The sequence below is a fragment of the Bidens hawaiensis genome, unplaced genomic scaffold (assembly GCF_021521415.1).
Source record: "Bidens hawaiensis isolate Kalapana, Puna unplaced genomic scaffold, B.hawaiensis_p1.1 tig00009570_1, whole genome shotgun sequence".
NCBI lineage: Eukaryota > Viridiplantae > Streptophyta > Magnoliopsida > Asterales > Asteraceae > Bidens > Bidens hawaiensis.
In genome coordinates, this window is record NW_027491715.1 from 437,813 (window position 1) to 457,412 (window position 19,600).

The following is a 19,600-nucleotide window of genomic DNA, read 5'->3' on the forward strand; positions in this document are numbered from 1 at the left end:
ATAGCTTGATAGAGGAGATTAAAGCGTTTGGGTATTTGTGGATAAAGAAATGGTTATAAAAGATCGAGTTGTAATGGGAGGATTGATGTAAATTGGATTGATGTAAATTTAAGTTGTAATTGTTGTTTTAACATGTTTAGATGGTTGTTGGTTGCATCTTTATTGTTGGTGGGTCTAGTGTCTTGCTAGATTTTAATAAAAATTTTGTTGGGCGTTAAAAACAAAAAGAAAGTGAGAGGGAAGATCGAGGGGTTGTCGAGTTTATTTTCACAATCCTTTCAACAATTAGTCGTGTCAATAGGAAAGTGAGTATCCCATTACCCAATATGTAAACGAAATAAATGTTGGGAAGATAGGAAGGGCCAAGGGAGTTGGTCTGAACAACATGTGAAAGGCGGTAGTTGGTCCGAATAGCATACCCATTGAAGTGTAAAAGTGTTTTGAGAGATGAAGGAGTTCAATTGTTAATATATTTGTCAACTATTATCTTCAAAAACGGAAGCGTGCCACGTCATTGGGAGGAGGAGTGTCTTTCTCCTCTCGATATTACTAAATGAGATGTCTAGTGTTGTCATGACTATACGAGCATTTAGCTCCTAACTTATACCGAGATTGTGGAAAAAGGTAAATAAGACTAGAATGAAATGGTTTTGTTTGTTAGTCTCGATTTTGTGTTGTTGTGCCTATAAACTGAAGCATTTGCAACCTATTTTTCTCTACCTATTTTGCTCGTAACTTTCATATGTACATGTTTAACGCATCACTCCCTGAAAAGCCTTCGTATTAATCATCAAAATTGAAGAATATAGATCAAGAGTAAACTAGAATAGTAGCTTACAACTAAAATCATTCAATTATTTATTGTGAGGTTATAACTGGCATTATTGCAAATTTGCAGTGATTAGTATATATAAAAAAAGGTGGTTACTAGCTTAAATTATTGAAACATTTGCGTGAGGTGTTCTGTACCTTTGGGTTAGTGACACGCTATAAACATTAGTGGAGCAACTCCCTGTTAAAAAATTGGAAGAGAACGTATGGTGAACCCCCCCCCCCCCTTCCCCAACACACAGACACACACCCACCACCACCACCACCACCACCACACGCAAGTTGTTTTCTACCGTATCCAATCAGATAATAAAACTGACGAAAGCCAGTGAGTCTTCAGTTAACATGTATTTTTGATAAAAAAAATAAATATTTATGAATGTTGACAACGAATGTTAATAAAAGTAGTACTTTGTTGAAAATAAGATTTATCAAGCACTATAGGACATAAACCATTTCCTCAAAATGAAAAACGTATTGCCATTTGGCCTGAAAGTTTATTGTTTAATATGTAAGTAGTTACCATATATAAAATGGCGGGCAATGCGCAAACACGTGAAATACTCTAAATCTGGTTTTCGAAAGCAACTGTTTTAAAAAAAAAAATACTCTAATTGATCTTTTCCTCAATTCTAGAGCCTGATGGCATGTTGATCATTGGCACCAATTTTAGCGGATTGTGATGATTTAATATCGCATAATCACATTCAAAAGATGAATCCAAACACACCCATTACCGTAAAAGACTAAAACATTCAATACTTCAATCACCCATCTGCACAATTAATCAAAAGATCTAATGCGAAGAAGACGATGATGAATCAAGGACTTGGTGAGAAGATGGCGATAAAACCGGGAAACTGAAATTGAACACCACTAATGTATCGAACCCATACCAAGTGAACTGGTAAATTATGTTTTAGAGGTACATACCCGCCGCAAAGCGCGAGCCACTTGCTAGTAATATATGATCTATCATACTAACAAATAATGTCAGCTTTGCCTACTAGTTATTCTAAAAAACCGCTAAGCAACATCCGATGAAAAGATCTTAACTGTTATGTCATTACAAGTACCCTGTAAGAAAAACAAATTTAACGAAAACTTATAACCAAACGACCACCCCGGGTTGAAAATAAACATCTTTATAAACTTGAGGGTTTACCCATAACCCAAAACATTTGTCATATAAACCACCATCTTCGTGCGCCCATTTCGCCATTGACATTGGTTATCAATCAGCCTGAAATACACACAGAACATCAATGGCTTCAACCGCTGCAGTGCCGTTTTGGAGATCTGCTGGTATGACCTACATAACCTACTCCAACATATGTGCTAACCTTGTCAGGAACTGTCTCAAAGAACCATTCAAATCCGAAGCTATCAGTCGCGAGAAGGTTCATTTCTCCGTATCCAGATGGGTCGATGGCAAGCCTCAGAAGCCTAGTAATATTCTATTATATTATTATCCTTTAATTTGTTTTCGATTGTTTCGATTTGTCAATTTTTTAGATCTAGGGTTTGCTTTTGGATGTTTATTGTAGAAATGATAATAGTTGTGTAGATTTAGGGTTTGCATCGGTTAATCGGGATTAATCGGATTGGTATTTTATATATAAATTTTTAATTTTGAATAGTTGGCGATTAGTGGGTGAGGTACCGAATAACGATAGTTGACGCCTAGGTTCGGTTTTTAGTTTTTACAAAATGATGATTACTGATATAATAATATGGCTTGTTGAGCTAAATTGATAACGTTTATGCGTCTACTTGTTAGTTTTTGTGAACAGCTAGACTTTTATTCTGAATCAGTGAATTGCCCATAAAATCACATAGAATTCGTAAATTTCTTGTGATGGTATTACATTTGTTGTCAATTCTGAATCAGTGCGTGCGCTTGTGTCAGAATGTTACTATGGCTAGCATATAACTCAGGGATAATAGATACCTAAAGGCGAAAATTTGTATTGTTTTAGTTGTAAATATATAATATTGCATTGTATGCAATCTAGACACGTGTTGCGGTTTATACTTTATGGTACCGCCTTTCCTTGTCTTATCGTTTGCTGTAGCTACCTAAAAACTTAGTAGTTTAAGATTCAGCTACGCAGCTTGATCTATGTTGGTTGTATACGTTGTATTGTGTTTGTTAGTTTATATATTAGTTAATTGTCCATCATCCATGAGCCTGATATAGGTTTTCCTAGGGCTTCTTCTCGTATATATTAAGGGTTCCTCTCCATTGGAATTGCATATTGAATATTTACCATTCACTTTTACAGTATACAAGCTAATTAATACATTGCATAGTTGAATTTTTATCTTATATGATTTAAAGTAAGTTTGTTTCTTGTCCGTCTGGTGTTAAACAGGCTGCCATAAAGTGATTTTAAACATGTGCAAATATCGTGTTTCTGTATGTTGCAGATTGTATTAGTAATCCACTAATCATGCAAATAATGTCCTGGAATTAATTTGCAAATTAGATCTGCTACATGAAATAACTTCCTTAGATGATATTTAAGTTTGTCGTAAAAAAAATAGGATTTGACAATTGGTTTGTAAAGATATAAGGAGGTGATGTTAAAGTTGTTTTTGAGCATCCTACATACTAATATTACCCTAGATGCACAGGGGCTAAGAGAACTATCTGAGTGAGAAAGTCTGAAAGTGGGTTCGTAAAATATCAAATTTTTTTTAAGGAAACGGCACCGTTTGTTAGCTTTATTATCACATAGTGTCTAGATCTCGGGTGAGGATTGGAAGTTAGAGATAGTTGTAGTTTCTCTCAGCTCATTTATTCAAGTTGTAAAAGAGGTTTGAGATTAGAGATGACCAATTTAAAGTTACTTATGAATGAGTTGATTCAAAGTGTATTTTAGTGTCTTCTTCTGAGCATTGTTCGAGCATGTCGGGATTTTCTGTAGATATTTGTTTTCTTGATTTAGATTGTTGTATTGAGTCCCCCCCCCCCCATTGAATTATTATTTATATTTTTTACTGTTATTATTATTATTATTATTATTGTTCTGTAACAGATTTCCTGACCTTTTATCTTTATTCTCTGTGAGCAGCTATCAGGTCTGATACTCCTGAAGTTTGAGGCTGCAATATGTTGCATCTTGTATTTGTTTCTGAAGTTGATCTCTGAAGTCCAAAGCCTTGCTTCTTGAATGATGATGTCACTAATTGAACTTTATAGTGATTTTTTGGATTTAAAGTTTGTTTGAATCGGATAATGATTATTAAGATAATAAATGGTGAGGCTGTCTTTTATTTGTAATGATGATTCTATTTTAACTTATTGATAAGACATAATTTGTTGAATTTGGAATACCAGCCATGAATTTTCGTCGGCAGGACCTGGTAATAAACAGGTTCATTAAACACACTCATTTTACCTTGAATTATTAAAAATTGAATTTTTTTAACCCTTTATAATAGAACTGAAAATTTTAGAAGCCGAACTTTTTTTCTTATAACGGCAAATGTTATAATTACTCTACTTTACACTAATAAATCTAAACTACTTTTTTTCCCCAAGTACGGTTTTGAGCCTAAGGTCTCCTTTCTAAGAGATCTCCTCTAAGGCATGTGCTATCAAGTGTGCTAGTCCAACATTGGCTAAGATGGCTTGGGTTCTAGCTTTACTACTTGATTTTGGTTGGCTGGATGGAGTCGTCCCATTCCCAATGCTCTTAAATGCGTGTTCTTTTGTATGTAGTAATATGCTTCTTTTGCATGTAGTAATCTGCTCAAAACTTAAAAGTGTCTTATATTTGTATAAGATGCTATCCTTTTACAAATTTCTTGTATAATGTATTAAGTGTTTAAAGATAAATTAAATTTTAATAATTTAAAATATGGCATTGGCTAATAATAAGTCCGAATTGATACTGTGATCACTAATTAGTATAATTTTTCATTTTCTTTGTCAAGGACAATCTCACTCTAACAAAAAAGTAACTCCGTCCATCACTAATGAAAACCGACTCACTTTTATCACAATCCTAATATTATAAATTGTCTTGAAACGATTAGTATCCCGTTATATTATGCATGTCCATAGCAAACAAAGTAAAAGTCGAGAGTATTATTGATAAGGACTGATTCGAGATGGTCAATCTCCCGTATTAGCCTTTTTTAGTAGGCAAACACTCCTAAGAATTTAGAGAAGAAGTGAACAAAACATTGCTACCACTTTTCTTTATTTTTCATTCATGCTATAAACAAAGATAAACAAACTATATATAACCATGCAAACCACTATGATTCTATGAATATTAAACTACTCACTACTAACTTATAAAGCCATTACTAAATGACAAAAATAAAATAGTAAACAAAAACTAATAATTAAATTAATTATCTGTCACACTGACATTCCAGCGTTACAAATTATTGTCAATCAAATTAATATAAATTAGAATTATAAAAATCCAATTTCCATATCTTTAGACATTAACATTAAAATCAAACAAATAAATTTCTAAAACAAATTGGGTAACCTTTTAATCAAACAAATAAGATAAGTACATATTGCTTGCTTGATTTCTTCATAAAGTCTTATCCAACCTTCAACAATAACGGAAAAAGCAAAGAAGTAAACATAAACAAAATGAAAAAAAGCACAATAATAATAATAATAATAATAATAATAATAATAATAATAATAATAATTACATACAACACATGATACATAGAGATACAATCGTCTAAGCCTGTCAAACCAACTAACCCACCCGGCGTACAGCTGTAACCGCCGTTGATTCTTCATCAAACACTTTCCATTCCATACCAATTCAGATCTAATAATATATTCAACAACACATCTCTTCAATCCAATTCAATCCAATTCGATTCTCCGGTTATTAGATTAAACCTACTGTAATCAATCAATCAATTAATCAATCAAATTCAAGCCCTAGGTATTGTCCGTTCGATCTCCGGTATGGCATCCAAGGTGTCATCTAGGTCAAGAAGTGGCGGTCCGGTAAAGAGCAGTTCGAAGGAAACCGGACCTAAGCTTGAGGAGAATCTGAATATCTTCAAGTCGGATAAGTTTGATGCCGATGCGTTTGTTAATTCTAAGTGTAATTCGTTGAATGAGAAGGTGCGTATTCACAAAATGCTTCGTAATTTGATATGATGCCGTGTTAGCTGTGTATTTAGGTTTAATGTGTGATTATGTTGTGATTCAGAATTAGCTTCAAGTTTAGTTGATTTAGAATTGGCTTTATATGCTGTGATATTAATTATGTTTTTAGGTTTAGTGTGTGAGGAATTGTAGGTATTGTGATTATTATGATGTGATTGAGAATTAGCTTCAAGTTTAGTTTGATTTAGGATTATCTTCATATGCTGTGGTATTAATTATGTTTTTAGGTATAATGCGCGAGTAATTGTAGGTATTGTAATGATTATGATGTGATTTAGAATTATCTTCAAGTTTAGTTTGATTTAGGAATTAGGATTATCTTCATATGCTGTCATGTTAGTTATGTTTTTAGGTATAACGCGCGGGGAATTATGATGTGAGGAGTTATCTTCATATGCTGTCATATTAGTTTAGTTTTTAGTTATAATGTGTGAGGAATTGTAGGTATTGCATTGATTATGATGTGATTTAGAATTATTTATAGCTTGCTTTAATATTATTTTCATATGCTGTCATATTAATTATGTTTTTAGGTGTAATGTGCGAGGAATTGTAGGTATTGTACTGATTATGACGTGATTTAGAATTATCTTCATATGCTGTAAGCCTGTAATATTAATTATGTTTTTAGGTGTAGCGTGAGGAATTTTAGGTATTGTGATGATTATGATGTGATTATGCGTGAGGAATTGTAGGGTATTGTATTTATTATGATGTGATTTGGAAACTAGAATTATCTTCAAAGTTTTGTTTGATTATCGTAATAGAATGAATGTTAATGTATCAATAACAGGTTGACATTGTACTTGGATCGATCCTTTACTTATAAGCTGTTAAATTTGTTGCATCATTTCGTTCGTGATAAAATTTGGTGCGCCCATGTAGAAGGTTTTCTTAGAAACAAGGGGATTATCCCCTGTATATATCGTTACAAAGGATGGAGTTACTGAGATTAAAGCTAGTATTATAGGTATCAAAATTTTGATTATTGGTGATGTGTAAATATGCTGGTTGTGCATTTGATGTTTATGTGTGCTTACATGCTAGATTGCTAGATCATCATATATCAGATATTTGACCCACAATTTGATATTTGTTTGTCAAATATACACTGTATATTATAATACTTAGGCAAGCGTTTATATGTTCACGAGTTGCACGCATGAAATGGTAGTAATGATGAAAACTAAAGTGTGCATGGGGTGTTTCATGTTTGGGTCCGGCAATCAAAAAATACTAAAATCTAGATGTAGCTGGCGTATGAATATACATAAATATTTTTTATATAAGGTAAATAAGTTAACAGCGAATCATCATTGAAGTATTTATTCGTGTACCATAATGCTGCATTAAATCACTTGTTCAGATTTTATACCATGCCATATCCTACAAACACGTGAAATAAAGTCTATAACTATAAGCAAAACAAAACAAAGAACAAATGGCAACAGGGTATAAATATAATACTAAAAGAAGCAGAGGAGATGAGTGCAGACTATGCACATTGTTTACATAACTTTATTATCCAGTATACGATGCATCTATCTGAATATAACTGACATATACCTCATCCACTTACCAGGAAATAAGGCAATTATGCTCATATCTTGTGGACCTGAAGAGAGCTTCCGCAGAGGAAATGCGAAGGAGTGTATATGCTAATTATACAGCATTCATACGGTGGGTCCCTTCCATAGAATTACTAAATTGAATTTGAAATTCTTTTCCATATGTTTTGTACTTGTGTTTTGTCTATGTAACTGCTAATATTTTATTTTATTTTTAAATATTCAGCACATCAAAAGAGATATCCGATTTAGAAGGCGAGCTACTATCGATAAGAAACTTACTATCTACTCAGGCTACCTTAATTCACGGTCTGGCTGATGGGGTCCATGTAGAAGAATTGTCTATTGCTGTTCCAAGTGGTTCATACTCAAACGGTGTATCTGCTGACGTGGACAGAGATCCTTCAGACCTAGATAATTGGTTAATCGAGTTCCCTGATACACTTGATGTTTTGTTAGCTGAAAGAAGAGTAGAGGAAGCTTTAGCCACCCTTGATGAAGGTGAGCGTATAGCTTCTGAAGCAAAAGAAAAAGGTTCACTGACACCTGCAGTTTTAGCATCTCTTGAAACAGCTATAACCGAGTGTCGGCAAAGGTTAGCCAATCAGCTTGCAGATGCTGCTTCACAACCAACAACACGTGGTGGTGAGCTTCGTGCAGCCATTACTGCTCTTAAAAAACTTGGAGACGGCCCACGTGCCCACAGTTTACTACTCCAGGCACATTCTCAAAGGCTTCAATCCAACATGCAAAATCTTCGTCCTTCAAGCACCTCATATGGTGGAGCATACACAGCAGCTATTTCACAGCTGGTGTTTTCTGTTATTGCTCAAACAGCAACTGATTCTAATGCTATTTTTGGTAAGGAACCGTCTTACAGCTCTGAGCTTGTGATGTGGGCTACAAAGCAAACTGAAGACTTTGCTATTCTTGTTAAACGACATGCGTTAGCTTCATCTGCTGCTGCTGGTGGATTAAGGGCTGCTGCTGAATGTGTTCAGATAGCTTTTGGACATTGTTCTTTGTTGGAAGCTCGTGGTTTGACACTTTGTCCTGTACTTTTGAAGCTTTTTAGACCTAGTGTTGAACAAGCACTCGATGCCAATTTAAAACGAATTGAAGAAAGTACAGCTGCATTAGCTGCTGCTGATGATTGGGACCTTTCTTCTTCGCCAGCTGTCACGCGTCTATCTGGCAGACCTTCTATTAATACCTTAACGCCTTATCAGCCTAAGCTCTCAAGTAGTGCTCAAAGGTTCAATTCGATGGTCCAGGTGAGTATTTTATATTTTAATCGTAAGTACATTATCCTTTTCTATAAGTTTTACTTAAATTATTTGCATATACTGTATAGGATTTCTTTGAGGATGTGGAACCACTGTTGACCATGCAACTGGGAGGGAAAATGTTGGAGGGATTGTTTAACGTATTTAGTTCATACGTTAGTATGCTTATAAGAGCACTTCCGGGATCCATGGAAGAAGAAGCAAACTATGAAGGATCTGGGAATAAAATAGTTAGGATGGCTGAAACAGAAGCTCAGCAAATGGCATTGCTTGCGAATGCATCTTTATTAGCTGACGAACTATTACCTCGTGCAGCCATGAAACTTACCCCTGTAGTTCAAGGTATTTACAAGGATGACCCTCGTAGACGACCTTCAGATCGGCAAAATCGAAACCCAGAGCAAAGGGAATGGAAGAGACGTCTTGCAAGCATAGTAGATAGATTGAAGGATAGTTTCTGCAGACAACATGCTTTAGATCTCATTTTTACTGAAGATGGTGACAGCCATTTAACTGCTGACATGTACATAAACATGGATGGGAATATTGAGGAAATAGAATGGTTCCCTTCTCAAATATTTCAGGTACTTGGGCAATTAACATTGTCCCCGATTATCATCACAAGTGTCATACTTAGCACATATAATTAACTGTCAGCTTATGATTTCAGGAACTATATGCGAAGCTTTACAGAATGTCTGCTATAGCAGCAGAAATGTTTGTTGGCAGGGAACGTTTTTCAACAATGTTATTAATGAGGCTTACAGAGACTGTTATTCTATGGCTCTCAGAAGACCAAACATTTTGGGATGATATTGAAGAAGGACCAACACCTTTAGGTCCATTCGGCCTTCAACAGGTAATTGCGGCATTATTTGTTTTGAGGTTATTTACATTTTTCATCCTTGTGGCTTGGTCAAAGTTATGAATATCGTTCCTACAATTCAAAATTTTAACACACTTGTTAGGCTTAACTGCCCAACGCTTTTGGTCCACAAAGCAAAAAATATATATATTTTTGTTTCAAATTTGATTGTTTATTATATTTATTATTTAGTACCTTCATATATGCTATTTTATCCCGATGATTGAGTGCTATGTGCCTTATGTCCAAGGCTTGATGCAAAACTACTATCGAGCCGGGGGTCTCACCGGAAGCAGCCTCTCTATCCCTATGGGGTAGAGGTAAGGCTGCCTACATCTTACCCTCCTCAGACCCTACCATAGCTTTGCTATTGGTGGGATATACTGAGTACGATGATGATGATGATGATATATGCTATTTTATATATTATATTTCTTTTATTATTAAATAATTTCTTTACTTCTTTCTCTTTTTTTATTGAACTCTTTAGCATGTAACAAATACCGAAAGTATAAAATAATAACCGGTTTATTTGTTTAATTTATACCAGTTCTAGTTATATACCAAGTTATCTAATTCATGTCTCTTCTTGCTGCACTGGTGTATTTTATTTGACTGTTTCCACCTTGCAAACATGCAGTTTTATCTGGATATGAAGTTTGTCATTTCTTTTGCTTCACAAGGGCGCTACTTATCTCGAAATTTAAACCGAGTCGTAAACGAGATCATAAACAAAGCACTTGCAGCCTTTTCTGTTACAGGATTGGATCCATACAGGTTAGTGAAAATTGCTTCGCATCATATATCTTTAAAATACTAAATTGATATTTTATATTTGTATCTTATCTATTTAATCTTTTGTGGCAGTGTACTTCCTGAGGATGAGTGGTTCGGTGATATATGCCAAGAAGCAATGGATAGGTTGAGTGGGAAGCCAAGATTGGCCAATGGGGAACGAGATCTAAGCAGCCCAACTGCTTCTGTTTCGGCACAATCAATATCGTCAATCAGATCCCATGGCAGTTCGTAAGCCAATTGGTTCCCCTCTGGAATCTGCAACATGTTTCTTTTGTAATCATAGAATTTTATTTATTTTTCTAGAATATTATTTCATTTTGTGATTTGCCTATATTCTCTTGTTATCATCGTGTTAGATATCCTTTTAAAACTTTAGTAATTCTCTCTGTAAATCTGTCTCTCGTTTTCACCTTTTGAGTTTGTATTCTTTAATAATAAGTGTGTGATGGATAAATGCATCCTCTATTGTATATGATTTGATTCGAAAAATGTAAGTTAGCATGCTGGAAATATTTAACTGGTTATTTCTAAAACATGTAGCGTGCCATTAACAGGAGTCACAGGTTCTGTAGTTGAAAACTCTTCTTCACCATGAACTTCTGGACTACCATTGCTGTTGAATTCCTCAACTGCTGCCTTCGGTCTTGTCTTTCTGGAATCATCATCCATGAACACATCAAATGTTTTTGCCATAGCAACAAGCTTTCGGCTAACTGGATCTTGTGACACCAATATTTGTCTATTTTGATACAAAAACGTCAAGACGAAAATCAGGAGAGCCGAGGTTGATGATACCCCAGCAATGAGGAAAGGTCCCTTGAAGCTTTCCAGCATGAGCCTGCCCGAGTCCGCTTTAGCTCCATTCTGCTGAGTACAATTGGCTGATTCTACAAACCATTGGCTGCTAATATTCATAACTTTCTCTTCTGTCACTTGCAGGACCGCCTTAGAAACATCATGAAGCAGTGGAGATCCTTTTGGAAACGCCTGCATGTACAATATAATAACCATCAAAGCTCAAAAGGTATGAATTAAAATCCTTTAATAGAACGAATTGAGTGAAACTTACAAAACCGAAGCCTGCGGTTTGGTAGGTGAAACTAGTCGTGGTATACTTGTTACAGTATATAGCCAAAAAGAGCCTAATATAAGGGAGCTCATCCATAATGGCGGAAACACCTCCATTTTGACTTCCCGCTTGTAGGGCACTGTCATACTCCTCAAAGGTACTGTAGCCTTTCAATTTGCTATCATCGAAACCAAAACTTTTTAAGATATCCACAACAAAGGAACCATGTTGGTATCCTACTGATTCTCCATTTTTCATGATCTGATTGATATCGGTGTGCGTGGGTCGAAGCCGTTCTACAGTTAACATAGATGTCAAGCTTGCTGTATAGCTAGAGGTCAGCACCAGCACCACAAACACCCAAACAATCACCACAAATCTTGATAAGTTGCTTATCAACTTCTCCCCTGCATAAACACAAGCAAATTAGTAAGATGGGAAGGTCAAGCTCAGGCGTATCAGCGCATGTGTGTATAAGTATACACTTACTGTGCGCATACACGAGTGTGGAGAACGAAAACCAGAAAATCATTCCAACTTGTCGATGAGCGGGCCCATGAAACTCTTTGTTTACACGATGCTCCAGAACCCATACCACGAATCCTGTGTATATGAAAAACACACAGGTTGTTGTCCAAAGCGATGCTTCTACCGGTCTCACAAAAATCCATGCACTTTTTCTTTGATCTACAAATGGAACTATCAATGAAACACCAGCCTCTGTGTATGGAAATGTGAAGTCTACATAATCCCAACGATTTACAAGTATCGTGACATCACCGACCACAGCATCGTATTTCTGTTACATCATTACAAACGTTAGAAACCGCAACAAATCATTTTTAGTAATACAAATGCAAATTATCTGTCTGATTTGATTACCCCGATGGAGAGATTGCGAATCAGATCATTATAGCTTCCTGCGGGTCTCTCGCCATCTGGTGTGACAAAAGGTACGAAGTCGTGCTTGACAGCGTAAGGCAATGCGTCAATGACTGCGTTAAAAACATCCACACAGAAACCCGTCACCTTAACTTGCTTGGTTTCAGGGTTGGTATAGGAATCGACAAATTGGGCGAATGAACCTTTTGCTGGAACCCCGATCTTTAACGTGTGCTTGTTGCTGGTAGGGATCTCCCAGCCTTTTGGGATGGCATCATGACTGTCACCGGGCCATGTTATGGCCCGGAGTCCCTTCGTTTCATGGTTTAGCTTCTTTGACATGCCATTTTCACGGGACCAAAACCCGATCAGGTTCTCCCGGGTTCCTATTATGCTCACTATTTGGTACACCGATGACTGTAACTGTCCGTCAATGATACTGAAATCGCCACTCAGCCCTTTGAAGTTTATGTTTCGGATCCATGGAATGAGCCTCGAACCCATTTCCAAGGTTCCAATGGCATCCAGATCGGTTAGAGGGTCTTGTTTTCGTGTAAAAGCAATATCTATTTCATTCCCAACCTTCTCCAATGCCATAGCTAGACCATAAACGGTATCATACCACCATATCCCGAACATGTCTAATTCCGTCTCGTCATCGTCTAGATTGCTGGCCCGGAATTCCCGTTTCCATCTTTTCTGAAAGTCAATTAACTTGTTGGACCTCGGGATATACGACTTCACACCTAGTACTCCATTCATCGAGTCTAGAACCATATGATCCAAAGAATGCAAACGACCCGTGAGCACTTCAGTTATGATCCAAACGTACCCTTCTTCCATCATCCCAGCTTCATTTACTTTGTTGAAAAACCGTGAAGCCAACTCCGGTAACACATGCACCACAAAAACCCGAGTCTGCATCGTCTTCAGCTTGTAGAGTTCTCCGAGGATCCAATCATCCGAAGCCGAAGGAGGTACACCAACTTGATACATAACTTTCGTACTAATAGTCACCATGGCATCGGAGAAATAAGGAACAAGGCCTCTTCCATATTCATCATCTTCGTAAGCAAACACGACCTCGCTCCAGTTAAAGTATTTGATCAACTCTGCTATGGGCTCAAGTTGAGAGTCCGAACCATGTGCAGACCGAATGAAATACATGTTATCTTTCGGGGAAAGAGACGGGCTTGTTGCAGGAGAGATTACGGGAACCTTAGATTTGTTACCAATACCGATTATAAAATCAGCTTGTGAGGATGTTGTGGGTCCTAGAATCGCTGCCACCTGAACGTTTTTCATCAGGTCCATGGCCGCCGAAGCTGCTTGAACGTCGTCTTGTTTGGCATCACGCAAATGAGTGCGGAGTACCATCGTCGAAGTGTTGTGTTTTTCGTAGAAATCGTGCATCGCCATCGCAATGCAAGTGTTGCTCATCTTACCGATGCCGGTATCCATATCTAGAATCACTCCTATTCTTACCTCTCTTTTTGGTTTGCAATTAACAACCCATATGAAACACATCAGTGCCACTAAGATCAGCATTAGCATACCATGACGTGTATTCTTCATATATGAACTTAGAATTTAAAATAATAATAAATAAATAAATTAGAAACTTGTAGTCGAGTGTGAAGTTGGGCTTCAAGTTCAACTTGTAACCAATATGATAAAGAGTGTTTGGGTCAACTTTTACTAGTTCTTTGTTTGAATTTAGAACTTTGATCACATAACGAGTAACGACTTTCAAGCTAGAAGTACAAAAACTGTTCATTTGATTAGTTCAAATAAGAAAAATGAATAGGTTCACATAAGAAAAGAGGATTATAGATTCAGATATAACAGTGGCGAAGCTTGGACAAGTTTGTCTGGGGGGAGGACTTAAAATGTATTGTGAAAATCATTAACTCGGGCGGGCAGGGCTCAAATTTTCGGCAAAAAATGGGTAATGTATTGTGAAAATCATAAACTCGGGGGGGGGGGGGGGGGGGACTCAAATTTTCGGCAAAAAACGGGTAAATTTACACTACGTATACAAATTTTCGGCCGAATATCGGAAAATACACTACTAAGCGGAAAAACCGGGGGGGGGGGGGGGGGTGGCCCTAGTGAAGCTGTGTCCCTGAGATATAATATCATAAAAAAAGTGTTAATTACACGTATGGTATGCTCTATGTGGTTTACTCGGATTTCACGGCGCTCCATAACTATGAAATGTTATATGTATGACGGGTAACACTTGTGCTCCCTAGTTAATTAAATCGGAATGTCAAGAAAAAATCGTGTTACATAGTTTTTTGTAAGGAAAAAACAGTGAGAATAAAAGAGTAGAAAAAATTTATGTTTATTTCTTTATTCCAAATCCTTACAAATTGAAAAGATTTGGAAGGGAATAATTTTTAACACGTACGATCTTTATTTTTCTTTCAACTCGGAAATACGCTAGTTAATTAAATCTTTCCATTTCACCCCTTCTTTTCTCTCTTTAGTTTACTTTACCTTCTTTCCTCTTGTTTATTAAACTTGGGAACACGACGTGAGAGTATTCCCATGAAAAACAATGTAGTTTCTTAATCATGTATTAAAGTAATAAAGTCTCTAAACTTATAATTTTCTAAATAATGTATTGTAAATTATTAAACTAGTAAAATTTTAATAAATGGACTTTAAAATAAATAAAATTACACCGTTTTGTTTTAACCAATTTAAGCACTAACACAGTAACACATCATTATTAGAAAAGATAAATTATATACGTACATTTTAGATAAATTAACAACCTTAATATATTCAAGTTAGTTCAATGACATTTTTCGTTTATTTTTTGTTTTATAAATTGTTAGATTTTAACATATATAAATTATGTTGAAAGACTTATTCGCATCTTCTCGTATGCTTTGTAGAATAAAAAAAAACTTTGTAATGTATGTGTACAACATTAAATGCACTTTGAATGCTAGATAGTCATGACTCGTGACCCTTCTTGGTGATCAAGAAGTTCTCATTTAGTAATCTTCAAAAATTTAATGTATGTGTACAACATTATATGCACTTTGAATGCTAGATAGTCATGACTCGTGACCCTTCTTGGTGATCAAGTTCTCATTTAGTAATCTTCAAAAATGTAAAAAGGACAAAACCTTGCAAATAAATCGTATATTGTCATGTTTTTCTAAATCATAACGTATTTTACAAGTTGATTAAAAAAATATACTGTTGATTTCTTAACTAGGTTAGTGTTGATATGTGGGGGTGTTTGGCCTAGCTTTTATTTTTAAGCTTATGCTTATATATAAAATTAGCTTATAGTTTTTTTCTATTATTTGATAAGTTTTTTTTAAGTGTTTGGTTTAGCTTATATTTTACAAGTTAATTATGAGCGTTAATAAGTTGTTAAATCCAACATTCTTTAATTTGTTAGAGTAATAATTACTAACCCACCACAATTTGAGAACAAATGAGTAATTTACACCCTTAAACAAATATGCTTCTATCAAATAAGCTAAAAAACTATCTTCATATAAGCTTCTTCAAATGAGCTTATATAAACTAATAAGCATAAGCTTAAAAAGCTAAGCCAAACACCAAGTTAAGCTTATTTTGTAAAAAAAGCTAGAAAAGCTATAAGCTTGGTTAAAAAAGCTAGGCCAAACACCCCATGTGTCTCTATAGTTATATCATAAAATACCAAAAGTACATCATAACGTATTTTACAAGTTGATTAAAAAATATACTGTTTTTTTTTTCAAAACTAGGTTACAAGTGATGATATGTGTCTCTCTAGTTACATCATAAACACCAGAAATACCACTCCGTTATTTATCTTCATCAAATGTTAAATGGATGGTTATTTTTACATCGAAGCTTGGTCAGATAATGAAATATCTTCTTAGTCTAATAAGACTAATGATGTTCTTGTTTTGCAATATTCATTGTTGCTTGGCTCAGTTTTTCTACTTGATATTCATGAATCAACTATAAGGAACTCTTGTGCGATGGATTTTTGCAACATTTTGATAATGTAACCTAGTATGACATCAGTTTCATTTACTAAAATTTCACAAGTATATGTATTTTATTTTTTTTACCTTTTTAATGTAAAATAAGAAAGTATTTAATTTTATGGAGAAAATCATGAATTTATTATTTTAATACAAATGTTATACTTGCATTGGTTATGTAAAAATAATTTCACTAATATAGTCATAAGATACGCCCATCCTTATTTGCATGGTAGCATTTACCCCCGGTAAAATAATGTTTGAGAAACATGGGATGAATAAATTATATGCTTATCAAAATTGAGTATCTACCTTTAAATACTTTTTTTTTTATCTCTAATAGATTTGATTATCTACTCTTTATTACTCGTTAATTCTAGAAATAATATTCGATGATGTGCCCATAATAGATGATACAAAATAAAATTCGATTATCTAGTTTTTATACTAGTGTACTCTAGTACTCCTGAAAGTTTTATTTTATATGCCCATAATAAATAAATACAATAAAACATTTGTTTTTCATATAGTTGATATATATCTTAAAAGTGCCACGACAAATAAAAAATAAACGTGAATCAAATTCCATATCTTGGCACATATATCAGTATATCATTATAAACATATTTTTTCGTAACCACATTATTATATATACAGGTGCACTTGAGTAAAGTCGTTCGCAAGCTACTCAGGATCAACTTATTAAAAGCTCGAAATCTTAGATTAAACAAGCACAAACTTAAAAATAAGTTTGCAGGATAAGCGAGTTCAAACCTCAATTATCGTGCTCAAATTGATTCACGAGGCTAAATAAGTTTATTAGTTTTATAATTTTATTTATTATATATATTAAATTTTGATAACTATCACCAAATAATACATTTATTTCATCGAACAACCCAAAATTCAGTCGTCTTACATATTAAAATTACGATATATAGTATAAATATATAGAAATTAATTAATAATTAATAAGCAGTCAATAATTATTATTTTAGGATTCAAACTCGGGTAGGGTAGACAATATGCATATGGTAAGTCTTTCGAAATCTCCAGACAAATATTTGCACTAAAACCATTAAAAAAAACTAATTGGATCCTTTTATTTGTTGTGTGCTAACTTGTCTCTTGTTGCCTGTCATTTAAAACGAGGTGATAGCGCAGCTTGTTGTCCGCGCTTACCCGTCTGTCTATCGTAATACGCTAGTCAAAACAATTTTTTTTAAACTTCTGTTAAACAATTCATAAGTTAAAAAGTTATTTTAACAAAAAAAGTCTTTTTTTTTTACTTAAATAAGCAAGTCCCAAACACACCCTTCATCGACGACTTCACGGTACAAGCTCTACTAATATACCTAGGGTTTCATCTGCGAGATCGAAGAAGACAACAGCTAACAACAACAAATCAGCAGCCATGGCTACCAAAGTCCAGAGGATTATGACGCAACCAATCGTATGTTGCACTTCTCACTGTTTCAGTTTCAATTTTGCCCTAATTATTTTACTCACTGATTCAGTTTCAATATTATTGTTGCTTTGTTGCCTGCAGAATCTCATCTTTAGGTTCCTTCAGAGTGTAAGTATTGCTACAACCTATATTATTATTATTATTGTTGTTGTTGTTATTATTATTATTATTATTGCAATTTTGTTGGATGATTTGTTTGTTTAATTGATGGTACAGAAAGCTCGTATACAGATATGGTTGTTTGAGCAGAAGGATTTGAGGATTGAAGGCCGCATTATTGTAAGTGCTCTTATTGTTATTGCTTTCATTTGTTAGGCCAATTATATGTTTATTAGGGTTTTGGGATCTTCTATTGCTAAACCCTAATTTTAAAAAGAATAATATTTTAACTTAATTGTGATTATGAATTCATGGTATGAAAGCAAAAGGGGTTGTTTCTTTGAAGTTTATGTAAACTCGAAGCTTTTGACCGTATTTTGTTTTGTACCGGATGCTAGGACTAGAATACAAAGCAGTAAGTTTACAAATTAACTTATAGATGACTGTATTGACATCAACAATCAAAGTATGCCTTTTGTTTTTAAAATGTTGTTTCTTTCAGGGATAGATGATTTCCGTGTAGTTCATTGCTTTCGGATTCTAACTGGCCGACTGGACCGGGAACTGGTGGTCCAGTTGAGTCTATTCTAATTGGCTGGTTAGAGATTGGATCTGTTGAGTTTTTTGTTAACATTGCAAATCCATACCAAAAGATAAATAGTTCCATTTTGGTTTATTGTATATATTTTTTAAATTATCTATAACGTTATTAGATTTTTGAAACTGGTCATATCAGTGGACTGATAAGCATCCGGTTTGAAGAAACATGTTTTCTAAAGTTATTAGATTTTTGCTCTAGTTGTCATGCATACTTTTATGTCTAGTTTCTCATGTTTTCTTTAAATTGTTCTTGAAGAAACATGTTTTTTTTAACAAAACAAGAGATACGAAGCGGGTGTGTGCAATATACAGAAGTTGTTTTAACAGAAAGACATGTCATGACTATTATTGTGACCATATTCCCTATTTTCAAATGAAATATAACGTGTTGGTGATTTGATGTAGGGGTTTGATGAGTACATGAATATTGTTCTTGATGAGGCTGAGGAAGTCAGCATAAAGAAGAAGACCAGAAAGGCTCTAGGTTTGTCATATCTTGCTTTTACATATACCTGTTTTATTTTTTTGTGCGTTGTTGGATATTTTTTCTAAAATTGCAACTTTTGAATGTCTACAGGCAGGATTCTGCTAAAAGGGGATAACATCACTCTCATGATGAACGCGTATGTTACTTGTTCTCTCGCTTTCACACACACAGTCAACACACACACTGTCGATTTTAACTTTACGTAAGTGACAGACATCCCTTTGTTTTTCATTGTGTGCACAGGGGAAAGTAACAAGATGCATTTGCATGAGAGGATGGTAGGCGCTGAAACGAAGATTTGCAACTTATGTTAAGACATTGTTTTGATGAATGTTAATTAGGGATTCTTGTGAGAAATGTTTTAGATTGCATTTAGGTTTGTAGGTTTGTAAGCACACAAAACTTTTGGATATGAGCCAGTTTTATTAAGAAGCGCATTTTGTTTGAATATTTTTCTTATAACTTTGTAAACCCGTCACCAG

The 19,600-nt window shown here is 34.8% G+C and overlaps 4 protein-coding genes across 4 annotated transcripts; 3 read left to right on the forward strand and 1 right to left on the reverse strand.

Moving 5' to 3' along the window:
• Positions 1-1,978: 1,978 nt before the first annotated feature.
• Positions 1,979-4,123, forward strand: LOC143532918 (ATP synthase subunit epsilon, mitochondrial). Its single transcript, XM_077027821.1, has 2 exons — positions 1,979-2,280; positions 3,909-4,123. Exons 1-2 carry the CDS (start codon positions 2,097-2,099, stop codon positions 3,935-3,937), a joined length of 213 nt encoding a protein of 70 aa, XP_076883936.1. The 5' UTR covers positions 1,979-2,096; the 3' UTR covers positions 3,938-4,123.
• A 1,592-nt stretch (positions 4,124-5,715) lies between these two features.
• On the forward strand, positions 5,716-10,943 carry LOC143532965 (exocyst complex component EXO84B-like). The gene is made up of 7 exons (XM_077027863.1): positions 5,716-5,947; positions 7,575-7,672; positions 7,787-8,834; positions 8,915-9,430; positions 9,517-9,705; positions 10,352-10,488; positions 10,579-10,943. Exons 1-7 carry the CDS (start codon positions 5,786-5,788, stop codon positions 10,739-10,741), a joined length of 2,313 nt encoding a protein of 770 aa, XP_076883978.1. The 5' UTR covers positions 5,716-5,785; the 3' UTR covers positions 10,742-10,943.
• Positions 10,944-11,022: 79 nt separating this feature from the next.
• LOC143532966 (glutamate receptor 2.7-like) lies at positions 11,023-14,035 on the reverse strand. The gene is made up of 4 exons (XM_077027864.1): positions 12,461-14,035; positions 12,068-12,377; positions 11,579-11,985; positions 11,023-11,496 (listed from the first exon to the last, which is right to left on the reverse strand). The coding sequence occupies exons 1-4, from the start codon at positions 14,033-14,035 to the stop codon at positions 11,023-11,025; spliced, it is 2,766 nt and encodes a 921-aa protein (XP_076883979.1).
• Positions 14,036-17,822: 3,787 nt separating this feature from the next.
• Positions 17,823-19,550, forward strand: LOC143532919 (uncharacterized). Its single transcript, XM_077027822.1, has 6 exons — positions 17,823-17,917; positions 18,014-18,040; positions 18,149-18,211; positions 19,037-19,115; positions 19,209-19,254; positions 19,362-19,550. The coding sequence occupies exons 1-6, from the start codon at positions 17,879-17,881 to the stop codon at positions 19,369-19,371; spliced, it is 264 nt and encodes an 87-aa protein (XP_076883937.1). The 5' UTR covers positions 17,823-17,878; the 3' UTR covers positions 19,372-19,550.
• Positions 19,551-19,600: the final 50 nt, after the last annotated feature.